The 12,795-nt window shown below is 38.6% G+C and overlaps 1 protein-coding gene across 1 annotated transcript in view; it reads left to right on the top strand.

The window, feature by feature from the left end:
* ABLIM1 (actin binding LIM protein 1) overlaps positions 1–12,795 on the top strand; it is a 128,339-nt gene that overhangs the window by 110,791 nt on the left and 4,753 nt on the right. The window contains exons 14-22 of the mRNA XM_010007943.1: positions 542–646; positions 2,972–3,019; positions 5,303–5,449; positions 7,279–7,370; positions 7,505–7,610; positions 9,729–9,778; positions 10,082–10,142; positions 11,131–11,138; positions 12,401–12,475. Of these exons, the coding sequence (XP_010006245.1) occupies positions 542–646; positions 2,972–3,019; positions 5,303–5,449; positions 7,279–7,370; positions 7,505–7,610; positions 9,729–9,778; positions 10,082–10,142; positions 11,131–11,138; positions 12,401–12,475 (692 nt within the window). The remainder of the gene's footprint in view (positions 1–541; positions 647–2,971; positions 3,020–5,302; positions 5,450–7,278; positions 7,371–7,504; positions 7,611–9,728; positions 9,779–10,081; positions 10,143–11,130; positions 11,139–12,400; positions 12,476–12,795) is intronic.

Here is a 12,795-nt window from a genome sequence, read left to right as displayed (position 1 = left end):
TCTTTTGATGCAGGCCAAGTGACCTAACAGCTCTTTTCCATCTCTAGTTTCTGTATGCTTTTGGTTTAGGGACCTGTAGTAACTGCAAGCATTTGCTTCTATCTGCTTGGGAGCTGGTTTCCTTTTGGGTTTGTGTATAAAGAACTATGCTATGTGCCTGCAACTTTTAACTCAAAATACCAGTCACCGTACTAAATCATTGCCGAGTAACCTTCTTTTCCACGCTGCCCATCTAGTTACCAGCTGTGAGCACACAGCTCCTGCCTGCATGCTATCTGAGCTGCTCAAACCTCAACTCCAGCATGAACATAAACTTTTGTCTCTGCAGGAATATCAGGAAAAAAATAAAAGTCACCAGGGCTACCAGTTCTTGTTATCGTTTGTATTTGTATTTTTGGTTCATCTTCTTTTCTCCCTGGAGGTTTTGATTCCACCAATTTTGTTTGGGTTTGATTGAGCTTGCCTTTTTTTTTCTTCTTTTTTTAATCTTTTTTATTGCTCTCCCTTTTCTCATTTTGTTTTCTCCATTCTTTCATTGGAGGCAATGAGCCGTCCAGCGGTCGGAACTCCCCTGTCCCCTATCGGCCCGACAGCCGCCCTCTCACTCCAACTTATGCTCAGGCCCCTAAACATTTCCATGTTCCAGGTAGGAGCTGACACTCTATGTGTCTCAATGTCCTGTCATAGTGTAGAATGTAGCCTTTGTAACTTTTGTCTTGTCTCCATCCTTTCACGCTGTTTACCATGGGATACACGCACCCAAAGGGTTTGGAACTGCTCCTTGCTGAGAGGAGTAGAGTGTTAGGAAATGGTGGGGGCTTGATTGTGGTTTTTACCTGTTCTGGTGATTAGGTGTTTCATCCTTAGATTGCCTTGGTCTTCAGGGTCTGTTGATGGCCTGTGAGCTGGATAGGAGCTATGTAGGGTTTGATCTTTCAGGCAGCTGAACTAGCTGAGCACCAGCATAACTCTGCTAACTTTGGAGGTGCTGGTTTTGATTCCCTGTGACACACACAAAAGAGTTGACTAGTGAGCCATTATCTATGTTGTTCATTCAGGTCATTACGATTTGTTTCAGTCTTGAAGCAGTTCCAGTTTACTCTTCTCGTTTGTTTGGGTTTTTTTATAGCAGTTGAGGATCTTTCTTTACTTGTTTTGTGTAGTGGCTGGATGTCCTCAGAGACTTGCAGGTCCACAAGGATATGTATGCCTCGGGCTATCCTCTCTATAAAGGGCAGTCTCTGTTTTGAAGTGAGCTGCACAGTTCTTCCAGCCTTGGAGAAACTCATCTGTCTTGGGTTTTGATGAGATGAGGGTGATGTGTCCCTGGCATTGTTGACATGCATCTTCTGACTAGGTGCTAGGTGAAAGTTTTATTATATCCAGTCGTTATTCAGATTCCCTTCAGTGTAGTATTCCTTCACACTGTCAGAGGTTAGTTTTCTTCCTCCTTTCCTCAGATCAGACAGAAAAACTATTTGTGGAAACTTTTTTTCAGTCAGTATGAACTGGCTTGGCTATTGAACTGCTTAAGCTTAACCTAGTTTGCTTTGACTTGCATAAGCTAAAGCACACCTGCATGAATAGCTCCGAGTAATAACCTCTAGTGTGGCAGCAGAGCTGTCCTCTTCAGCTGTCACAGTGCAGCCCCAGAAAGAGCTGTGTTCCTGTCCTCCTTACAGCTTTCTGGTACACATGTACGCAAAAGTTCTGCATGACTACCCATGTGATGTTCATACCTATTTGCTGGTCAAGTAGCCTTTACAGATCACTAACAATAATGAAATAGCTCAGTGTCTTTGTGTGTAATGAATTTTCCTCTTTAGTCAGGCCTATGGGGTTCTGCAGAGTAAGACTTGCCTCTGTTTCCACTGATTTCTAGTTCTACCTTTCTTTAAAATGAAAGGCTAAGTTGTCTGCTGTAGCACTTTAACTGGATCTGCAATATAGAGCATGTATTTCTAAACTGCTTTTTCATTTTTCATTCAAATGTAACTGAAAAAATTGTTCAGACAGTATGAAGCAGCAAAATAGGTTCCTGACATTAATTCTCTAGTTTCTGGTAGCTTATTTTGGTCTTATAATAGGATTTTGACCAATTTTGCACTGTAGCACTGATTTTGGATTTATTGTTGTATTTGTAGCTGTGACAAATACGTTAAGAGATGGCTTGGGTGGGGAGGCAGTTAGAACAAACTGGTTCCTTTCTTAGATCATTCTTTGTAAAAGTATGATGTCTTTAAGACGTGCTGTAGATTTACTGTGCTAGAGCTGTGGGAGATGTTCTTATTCTGATTTACATTGATAACATGCAATGTCCTGGGCCTTAAAAAAATTGCCAAAAAGGCATACAATATATCATTGTGGTTTGAGAATTAGTAGTGTATTGGTTAACACTGCATAAAGCATCCCTTTGACTTACTGAAGTGTAGTTGTTGTTGGCTGAACAAAATGGTGTATTAGGCAGCTATTTTGTTCTCTGGATTTTGAAGTGAATTGTAGGCTCACTGCATTCTCCTCTGCTCAATCCAGCCAGCCAGTTGGAAAGAAAATTGAGCTGTTATGACTGAAGCACAATTTTCCGCAAAAGTTATTTGGGGCTGTTTTCCCCAAATGGCTTGTGTCTCCATCACTGAATTGTACTGCTTGTTTGCATTTCCTCTCTAACTTTTATCTCACTGATAATCTTCTCAATGTTTAAAATGAATTCATGACTTGGATGCATCCACATGTTAGACAATCAGCTCCAAAGGACTTCATGCCACATGTCTTTGACTTTTCACTTGTTCTTATGTTGTTGTTTTTTTTTCTTTAAATAATCTGATTTTGTTCAATACTAGAAAAAGTTTTCTGGCTTTTTCTTGTGCTACATCCTTGATTTGGTCTGTCTACTGTTTTAGTGTTGGAGTAATCTTTATCTACAAAAGAAGTAGTTTTCATATTTACATTTTTCTGTTTCTCAATTTCACAGATCAAGGTGTCAACATATATAGAAAACCACCAATCTACAAACAACATGGTAAATGATCCTTCTCTTTTTATTTCAAAACTGGAATGCCAATTAAATTAAAGGCACATAGACGAGTGAAAAGTGTTCACTGTTTACTTTGGAAGCACTAAAAATTAGTAGTGCAAACTTGAAACAGCTGTTATTGCATGTCCTGCTGAGTGATTATGTTTTAAAGCATGATGTTTCATTTGGATCATATGGTTTAAATCTTGGCCACATTGTTTTTAGTGACAAAACTGCCATTAACTGGGATTTTTCTGTCTCTTTAGCATGATGATGCCGTCTTGCATTTCACTTTTTTAAGCTTATACTTTCAGAATACAAGTACTGGTTGTGGTAAAATGGATTAACAACTGACTGTTTTCTGACAGGAGCTTCATTGAACTTCCTTATTTTAAACAGAAAGTACAATAATTTATTTCAACAGCAAGGGCAGAGATGTTATTATCAGACTAGAATTCCAAATGTACCTGTTATTCTTAAATAAGAATCTTTCATTATTGCAGATAACATAGGTGATATTACTGACAGGGCTAATTTGAGTCACAAGGGCTGTGGTATCACTCAGGTACTACCTTGTACTGTTTTTTCCAGGTGTTTGGATTCTGAGTTGGACAGCAGGGTTAGTCCTCTAATCTTTTTGGCATAGACATCGTTATATCAAGTCTGACATAAGAGTGATGGCTCCAGCCTACTTCTTTGCCAGGCTTTAGGACTGCAGAGCAAGGTCCCAGTTATAACTCTGTTATAAATTCTGCTGTGAATAGAAAACATTGAAAAGGAGATGATTCTTACATAATATGATGAAAGAGGGTTGACTCCACTTTTTAAAGAGACTGAGTTTGTGTCCCTTTGCAGTCCCTTCATCCAGTGAAATACGTTTAGGGTTAAGTAGCAAGGTAGCAGTACTACAGGGTTTAGATGAGCAGGTGGCTGAGGGCCATTGAGCTGAGATGGTTAGGAAAGCCCAGGAAGACCATTCAATAGACAGGAGTAAGTGTTGCAAATAAGACTGCTGTGGCATTATGTCAGTTTTTTTTCCTCTTTCCTTTATAAGTTTCAAACCATATGTTCATTTTGGAAAAAGTCTTAACATAATTTTTGTTTATTTTTATGGTTTTAATGTGTCTTCTCACCTCCCATTAACATGTGAATGTTTAACAACTGACATCACCAATTCTAATACGTAAGTACTGTTTGAAGTCATGCTTTTGTAAGCTCTGACCGGTTTCCTCCATACCTGCAGTTATATTTACAGTTTCCCAATAATAAGATGCTCAGATTGCAAATGACATGCTTTAATTCCAAATTAAATTTGATACTGATGTTCCTAAGCTACCCTGAGCATGTTGGATGAGCAACACAGTGCTTCACTGTAAACAGAGGTCTTTCTGTTTAAAAATAAAAAAGAGAGAAAAGGAAAAAAAATCCACTATCTTTGCTTCTGATGCGATAGCCTCATGTAAGGGAAGGTGAATTGATCTAACAGTTTGTAGATAAGAGGTAGTTAAGGCTGGTTTTAATGTAAACTGAATCCTATTGGGTTTTAATTCTCTTAGCATTGAGAAGAGAAAGCCATAATGCACCCTCAACATGCTTTTAAGAGACTGGCTTAGACAGGAATCTTGAGTGGATATTAAGAGATATTTTAATGGTGTGGTTCATTTCATTGCAAATGCTTCTCCCTGCCAAGTTGATCTGAATGGAGTTCAGTATTTATTAATAAACTCACATCTGCTTTTACTACTACTGCATGCTAATAAGCAAGGGCATGCAGCAGAAAAAACCCCACTGGTTAAATCAACATATTTGTTTCAGAATTCTTTTTTTGCAGCTTTTCACAGAAACATAGGAAATAATTAGCACCAGTAGAGTTAAAATTAATGCTGTTCCTCTGATCTATTTATTTTCTTGCCCTAGAGGGAAGACAGATCAGTACATAAATCTGCTTTCATCTTCACTAATAATCAGCTGTCCTTAGGAGATATTGATGAATTCTGTTAGATTAAATATTCTCACTCTTGCCTAATAATTCTAACACTATGCAACTCTAGTAAAATCCAAAGCCAATTTGGGGTTATTCTGGGGGTGGGAATAAGGGAGGTTTGATTCCAATCTATTGGCAAGAGAAAGACATTTATTTGTTTCAAAGTGCATTTAGAAAAGCAAAACATTAGAATGTTTGCTTTTAGAAATACTCTTATTGTAAAGTATAAAATTTTTCAAAAATAAGGAAGACCTTTCCTATTGATACAATTTATTACATAGCTAAGTTCCCTGATTGCCATCTAGATGCAGCTGCTTTGGCAGCACAGAGCAAGTCCTCCGAGGATATCATCAAGTCCTCCAAGTTCCCAGCAGCTCATGCACCAGCACCCAACGAGATACCAAAGATTGAGACAGACCACTGGCCCGGTCCTCCCTCCCTTGCAGCCATAGGTATGCAAAAAAAAAAATAAAAATACCAGCCATGTGGCTTAAAAAGTACTGGTAACCTAAATAGATTAATACTAGAGCTGTAAAAATGGGTAGCAAAGATTGTGCCCACTCTAGGTTTTCATTACAAAGTGCAGTTCTTCTGGTAAGACCTCCGAGTACCTGAGAATTCAAAGTATTGAACAGCACTGAGTAGAAGAGGTTTTGCTGAAGGACATTAACTCATAGACAAATTATATGAACTCCCGTGTAGTAGCTTAAAAAATGTGTCATACAAGCCTGACTTCTTTCAGTCATTGTTTATTTCAACTTTTAGTCCGAAGCCAATAACAAATGTTCCACCAAAAATATCACTATTTTCTTGTCAAGAAGCAATGACTGAAGTGGAACAGTTAACGGAATAAAAAAGTCAGTATGGATTTTCAGATTTTCTATTTCTACAGACTTTTTTTACAGACTGTTTCATTACAGGTATCTCACTTTATTTTCTTTAAATCACGAGCATGATCATATTTAAATACATTTTTGTTTGTGGTTTTTTTGTGGTTTTTTTTATCTATTAATATTTATAGACCCACACAGCATAAAACAAGCTCTCTCTCCTGGTTCATTTATGAAGTTGTGTCTGAAGTGCTGAAGGTGTTGCCGGTTCCAGGTTTCTGTGATGGAATGTGTAGCTTTCATTGCAGTGGGATTTTCATAGAAATGCTGGGAGAAGAGACTCAGGGTGGGAGAGCTCAGTGATCACTTGAAAGGGCTGCATATCCACTGGCAGTTTTTTGAAAATGTCCTTTATATAGGATTGCAACCTGAAAAACTTCATGGTCTGAGTAATAACATCTACATATTTGAATCTCTCCTGCCAAGACTTACAATAACTCCAGCATTATTATGCCATAAGGCTTAGGTGGAGCCTTTACTGTAAGTTTTGCCTCTCAGCTCAGTCTCTAGGCAATGGATGACAACTTTTGATGGTTTCCAATAAAATGTCTTTTTTATGAAAAAGACCTGAGACAAAATAATAAATCATTTAAATATGAATACATATTTTTTGCATAACTTTTTCTCTATATATATTAGTATCAATTTAACATTGGTGTACGAAATATTTAATTGATACAAACCTTTTGATACTTTTAGTTACAAAATTTAGTCTTTGTTCAAATAAAACACTGTTTGTCTAACATAGGGTTGGGGAATAATTGTATCAGGATATAGCCTGTGCAGGAAAAAATGCAACTGCTGTCTAAATTGCAGCAATATTGTATTCTCTTTATTCAAAGAAGTGTCCTGATGCCCAAATTGGATCATTCCATAAAAAAGTAAGAAACTAATTTAGAACACAAATTAGTTTGCTTCCTTTTAGACTAAAATTAACGTTGTGATTATTCCAAAGATGAGTGTCCATTCAGGAGATTAATGTGGCTTAAATTTCCATTTGATGTGTTAATTCAGATTTGCTTTTCTGAGTCTAGATAAAAGTATAAATAAGCTTTTTTGTTTTCAACCACAGGTACAGTTACTGGTGTTTCTAAAACGGGAATTACCAGTTTCTTCTTTCTATTTCATTTATTCATGGCTTTTGTATACAGGACTGTTGTTTGATTGGGAACCCATGTGCAGTTTAACTTTTTTTAAATTTTATAAGAATCCTAGTAGCCATAGGGCAGGCTATCTGAGTGAATTTTATTATCTTATTTTTATTATGTTTTAAAATCTACTTTGTTTATTCAGTAAATCAAACAGACCAACCTTTTCTAGTGTTGAACAGTTCAAGCTGTGGTTGAACTGATAGACAAAGCTCTCTCTGTACTGTGGTTTTGTGGAAGCAGGAGCTGACATGAGACGCAGATCAAGTGGAAGAGAAGAAGATGATGAAGAGCTCCAGAGACGCCGGCAGCTGCAGGAGGAGCAGCTCATGAAGGTGGTTATAAGCTTGTCTTCATGCTGGTTCTGAATACCAACCAAAAAGTGCCCCTTTGTTTTCTGTAAACAATTCCTACTAATGCCTCAATCAGCTTTATTTTATTGATGTATTTTTTTCATGGTCATTTATAGCTCAACTCTGGTCTGGGACAATTGATACTGAAAGAAGAGATGGAAAAGGAGAGTCGCGATAGGTCAGCCCTTTCTGCCAGTCGTTACGATTCTCCAGGTAATTCATGTAGGCAAAAATGCTAATAATGAACACCACATATATACATATCAAGCAGTCTCCCAGAAGACAGACCACTGGGAAGACCACTTGATGTCACTTGATACATGTATATGTGATGTTCTTCCCTGAAAGTGCAGCCTAATTTGTTTGCTGGTTTTGGTGGGGGGAGGAGTGTTGCAGTTGGTTTCTAATTAGAAGAAATATGAGGTTGAGGATTTTCAGGCAATTATGAAGAGAGAGATTTTCTAATATAGATGAGGAGGGAGTTAAAATATCCAGCTAATAGACTAGATTATTAAATAACAGCAACATTTTTGCTTAAACAGGGGGTCCCTGTCACTGTTTAGTCACTTCTCCCAGGGATAGAAAATCAACATTTACCAGTGGGACTGCATATTCCAAACACAGCCAGTGTTTTGGCCTTGGCTGACATTTTGATAGGGGGTATTTTGTTCCAGAGCAAAAGCACAAAGGTCAACTTTTGTTAATTAGTGGTTTAGATTCTTGGTCTCATTGCACATGTTGATATACATCTGTGGCCACCTCAGATCTCCAGAGAAGGGTTTAGGCATTTTATTTCACTCTCTTCATCCACCAGTCATAGTCATTGCAGCACAGCAGCTGTAGCGCACCAAGAAGAGACACAATGAGTCTCTTTGAACTCATCCACTGGAGTACCTGTCAGTAAAATTAAGATTTCCTTGTGTTTCCTGTTCTATAATTATGCTGTGTGTATTTATGGTCTTGCACAGAATGTCTGTGGCTCTTCCTCACTACCTGTAATGCTTACAAGGCCAGAGTCTACCAGCTGAACACAAAGCTTATGATTTTTTTATTAGCCTTAGCACAGGTTGGAGGACTCCTTTATTGAAGATGTGTCCATCCCTCTTTGCAATGATAATCAGGGCAGTTGCCTTTTGTGGAATCAGTGGTACCTTTCCCAAAGCTTCTTGTTTCTGGCAACAGTATCTCAAGTGCTACATTCCCTGCCTTACATTCCCTGCCTTTCTGTGGTAAAAATAACATTTAAAAACCCAACTAAAAGTTGCATTCATATATGGAGGATTTTGTCTGAAGGGGTTGTATTGTAGAGATGCTAGTGATCATTATGCTGACAATCTTTCTATTTATCCATCTTTTTATCTGTATTTGAAAACACACCCTTGACATTTCCACAGTCTTTATCTTGCTTGTGCAGTTTCTGAGGTCAGTGCAAATGCTAAGTTTAATGTCCCCAGGATACCTTATTTCACTTTCAGATGAAAGCAGCATTCACAGAGGTCTGTTGAATCATGTCATGTTCTCAGGAGTGTGACATCATGTACAGGATGACTGTAATTTAGGATCAGAATGCCAATTCTCAAATTTGTTTGAATTCAGTCAGAAGTGCCCATTTTGAGCATTTTACTGAGAAGTCAGTGCCAAAGTATCTGCCAGTTACAGTGTTACAGGACCAAAACTTATAGCCTTTTCTCTTTTGTAGCAAAAAATGGTCCAGGGGAGCATGTGAATACAGAAAGAATGGAGTGTGCTTGTCAAATGTATCTTGGCTTGTGCAGCAACAGAATCTGGGAGTGATAATAGTTGCAGTGGGAGGGACAGAAAGGAAATTTGAGGGTATGATGATGTATTTCCCATGTGTGCCACTTAGCAGAGTGGAACTGAATGGACCTGCATGGTAGACTTAACAAGAACCTATTCAGTCAAGCACTGCTGATCTTGGATTCTCCTTGTCCATTATCTTGATCCCATCACGAGAGGCACAGCAATACTCTATCTAGTTAAGGGCTAAAAGGTTATTTTGATTTGTTGTCTGATCCTTGAACATTACTTTCAACTCAGTGAAGTCCGCTTTGATTTTGAGCCTGGCAAAATGGCAATATCCCTTCTTGATGACCTGCCACCATGGCACAGTAAAGCTCTGGATCTTACAGAATGTATGGAAGATTGTGATGAATTTGAGCTGAGATGTTAATTTCTTAAAATCAGTGTGTCTCAGATGGTTATGTATATGCTTAGCTTTTCAAACTGTTTTTTATGCTGGTTGATTCTTGGTTTTGAGTTTCCATGGGATTTTTCCAGTAAAACATTTTTCCTTTCCTCATTCAACAGCACATGCTTCAGCCTCCAAAACATCTTCTCTCCCTGGCTATGGAAAAAATGGACTTCACAGGGTAAGGAGATGGTGATGTTGAGAAGTGAAAGGTGGTTTTAATTGTCTATGGTATTCATTTCTGTATTAACTGTATTGGATTTTCAGTTTGATCACGCTTTCTGGTTAGACCATCTGAGATCTAACAAAGCCTAATTTCCCTTCCCACAAACTACATTGTTAAAAAGGCAAGAAAGCAATTCTAGAAATGTTGTGAAAATTGAGGGCTGGAAAAAGGCTTAAAACTATTCCTCCCCATATACCAACCAGCTTGTGTAGTCATGAGCTCTGAATTTATGCCCGTGTCTCACTTTTGTTCTTACAGCCAGTATCTACAGATTTTGGGCAGTACAACAGTTACGGGGATGTGAGTGGTGGTGTTAGAGGTAAGGCCAAGGAGCCTCCTATGTGCCATTTAATTACTGGACTTTTTATGATGCTTGATCATTTCTGCTGTTTTAATTTAAGGCTATGGATGTGATTACTTTATGTTTGCTCTGTACTTTTTAACTTCCTCTGGTAAACTCAACAATTAACTCAAACTCTGAAAATACCTATTAAAAAGTTTGGGTTTATTTTGCTAAACTTACTATGTGGACTTGATCCTTATTTATGCCAAGGGACTACTTTAGGATTGGTGCAAATGGAAAGCAGGTAATGTGTGTATTATCAGAAATATGTACTGAGTTTTATTGTGGTGTTTTCTTTTTCTGAGAATTCCCACCCACTGCAGTTTGAAAAAATATGCCTCAGTGAAGAAAGGAGGATAATACGTTTTAATCCCCATTGCTGCATGATTTTCATTATGTCTTTAGTCTAAATGTGATTATCAGACATTGCCTAATAAAAAATAACAATATTTATGAAAGTTTTTAAACTTTGAGACTTAATGTTTGGAAATTGTTTGAGCTGAGAGAGGTCAGTTAGCTCCAAAGTGAGATTGATCCAGACTGCCTTAGGTACCCTATGATCAGGCAACTTCTGTTGATGCTTATGTCTCTATAGACTGAGGAGGAATCTAGACAGCTACCTGAAGGAAAAGGTTAGGTGAGGTGACTCCTGAGCTACACATTTGAATTTTAGTTGGCTATTTATTCACTTGATTGGTGGGTTTGTGTCTCTTAGTATTTCCAAAGTGATGTGATTTTCCCTGAATGAGAAGCCTGTTTGGAATGAAAAGGGCTGCAATATTTGAAGTGTTTGACTCTTTACAAACTAAGTCCAAAAGTAGGAAGGTTGATGGCCTTAGAGAATCTAGTGGGATTTTTTAAAAGATCAGGTGGACTGGAAGACCTAATGTTTATCTGGTAAATTGTGAATGATTCCTGCTCTTCCATACTCCAAAGCTGATGAGGTCTCTCTTTTTCTTTACAGATTTCCAGGTAGAGTACAGGTTTTCATCAATCAACTGACAACCGAACTAAAAGCATCTGCTTTCTTGCTGAAGTCTGAATTTCTGCTACAGGGAAGGGTTTTTTAAGGGATTAGCTTTGATTTTCCTGCATGTTTAAGCATAATCACCAATGTAGACTCTGATCAACAAAAAACAGGCACAGCCTCTGATTCCTCTTTGTTACCTCCCCAGAGCTGAGTTGACAGCTCACAGCAGTTCTGTGACTTGCTCTGTAAAATCCACTGTCTATTGATAGATAAGTTATCTGTAGTACTCTTCTCTGGACAACTAAGGGTGGATTTATTTCCAGCCTCTCTAGTACCAACCCCAAAGGCATGTAGCAAGTCTCTTCTGGAGGTGATTTTTCTCCCATACCAGGAGCCTGAAACTCCTAACTTTTGCTCTGGAATTTACTCTCCAGACAAGATGGCTGATCAATAGTTTTCTACAGTGCTGCCATCACAGATGAGCCAGTAAGAGATGTGCTTGCAAGTATAAACCCTTTTACTCCAAATCCTGTCTGCAGGGCTTTTTTTTCCAGAATGGTTTGAGTCTGGCTGGCTCTTCAGCACAAACACAATATGAAATGGCAATTCAAGAAAGGGTTTAATTGCTTGGATAATTTTGCTAATGATACATCAAAATCATGATGATTGGAAAGAGAATAAGATTATGGGAAGAGAGAAGAGCTGTTTATGTATTGTCCTCAAAACATTAGCTTGCTAGAAACAGCACCTGTGTCAAAACCCTATCCATGTTTGTGTTCATAGTAAGAATTTTGCATTGTAGGGACAAAAAATCCCCACCTTCAGCTGATAAAGTAAGTGACAGGAAGGAAAGCCCAGAGGTGTAAAAGAATTTTGTATTCTGTTGGGTGGGACCTGAGTTAATGCTTCCACGTGTTTGTGTAGAGCAGAACCCTACTTAAATCACCCAAGTGGGAAAGGACCCACCACTCTTGGGAGTCCTGGATCTACCTGGGAAATGATGTTGGTAGCCTCAGTGGGGAAGGGATCCCCAGCCTTAGCAGTGGCAGAAGGCTGTGGTGGCAGAGAAGGTGGAAGGATCCCTCTGCTTGCCTCAGAGAAGTGGTAAACAATAGCCATGGCAATGATCTATATGATAAGACTAACTAGTAAGACTTGTAGGAAGTCTCAGGGTATATTCACCTTTGTTTTCACCACTACTTGAGTGCCTTTACCCTCTGTGTGTGTAACCTATGTGTCTGATGTATACCTGTATCTGATGCAGTCCCTTCCGGATGGTCATGTCCCTGGAATGAGAATGGACAGAGGAGTATCTATGCCTAACATGTTGGAGCCAAAGGCAAGTGCAGATGTTATTCACTTTCCTTCAAGACAGTGAAGATCTGTGAAATGCAGTTAAAATATGGGAAATGTCTTAGTTCCCTGTTTTTCTTTACCTCATCTCAGTCCCTACTCCTTATGTGCCAAACCTCTTCCTTTGTTCTGGTCTTTGCCTGTTACAGGTGCTAGTGCTCAGGCAGCCTGAGGGTAGCTCAGGTGTTCTTCTTGGGTTAAGGAGACAAAAACAAAGATAGTGAAGATGCTCAATAGTGACTTCTCTGCCAAAACAGCAGGCCAAACTTGATGGGAAAGAGACAGATCTGTCAGATTGGGAAAGTG

This window comes from Chaetura pelagica, unplaced genomic scaffold (assembly GCF_000747805.2).
Source record: "Chaetura pelagica isolate M959 unplaced genomic scaffold, ChaPel_1.0 scaffold531, whole genome shotgun sequence".
NCBI lineage: Eukaryota > Metazoa > Chordata > Aves > Apodiformes > Apodidae > Chaetura > Chaetura pelagica.
Note: the sequence above shows the minus strand (reverse complement) of the source record. Positions and strands in the feature narration are given on the sequence as shown.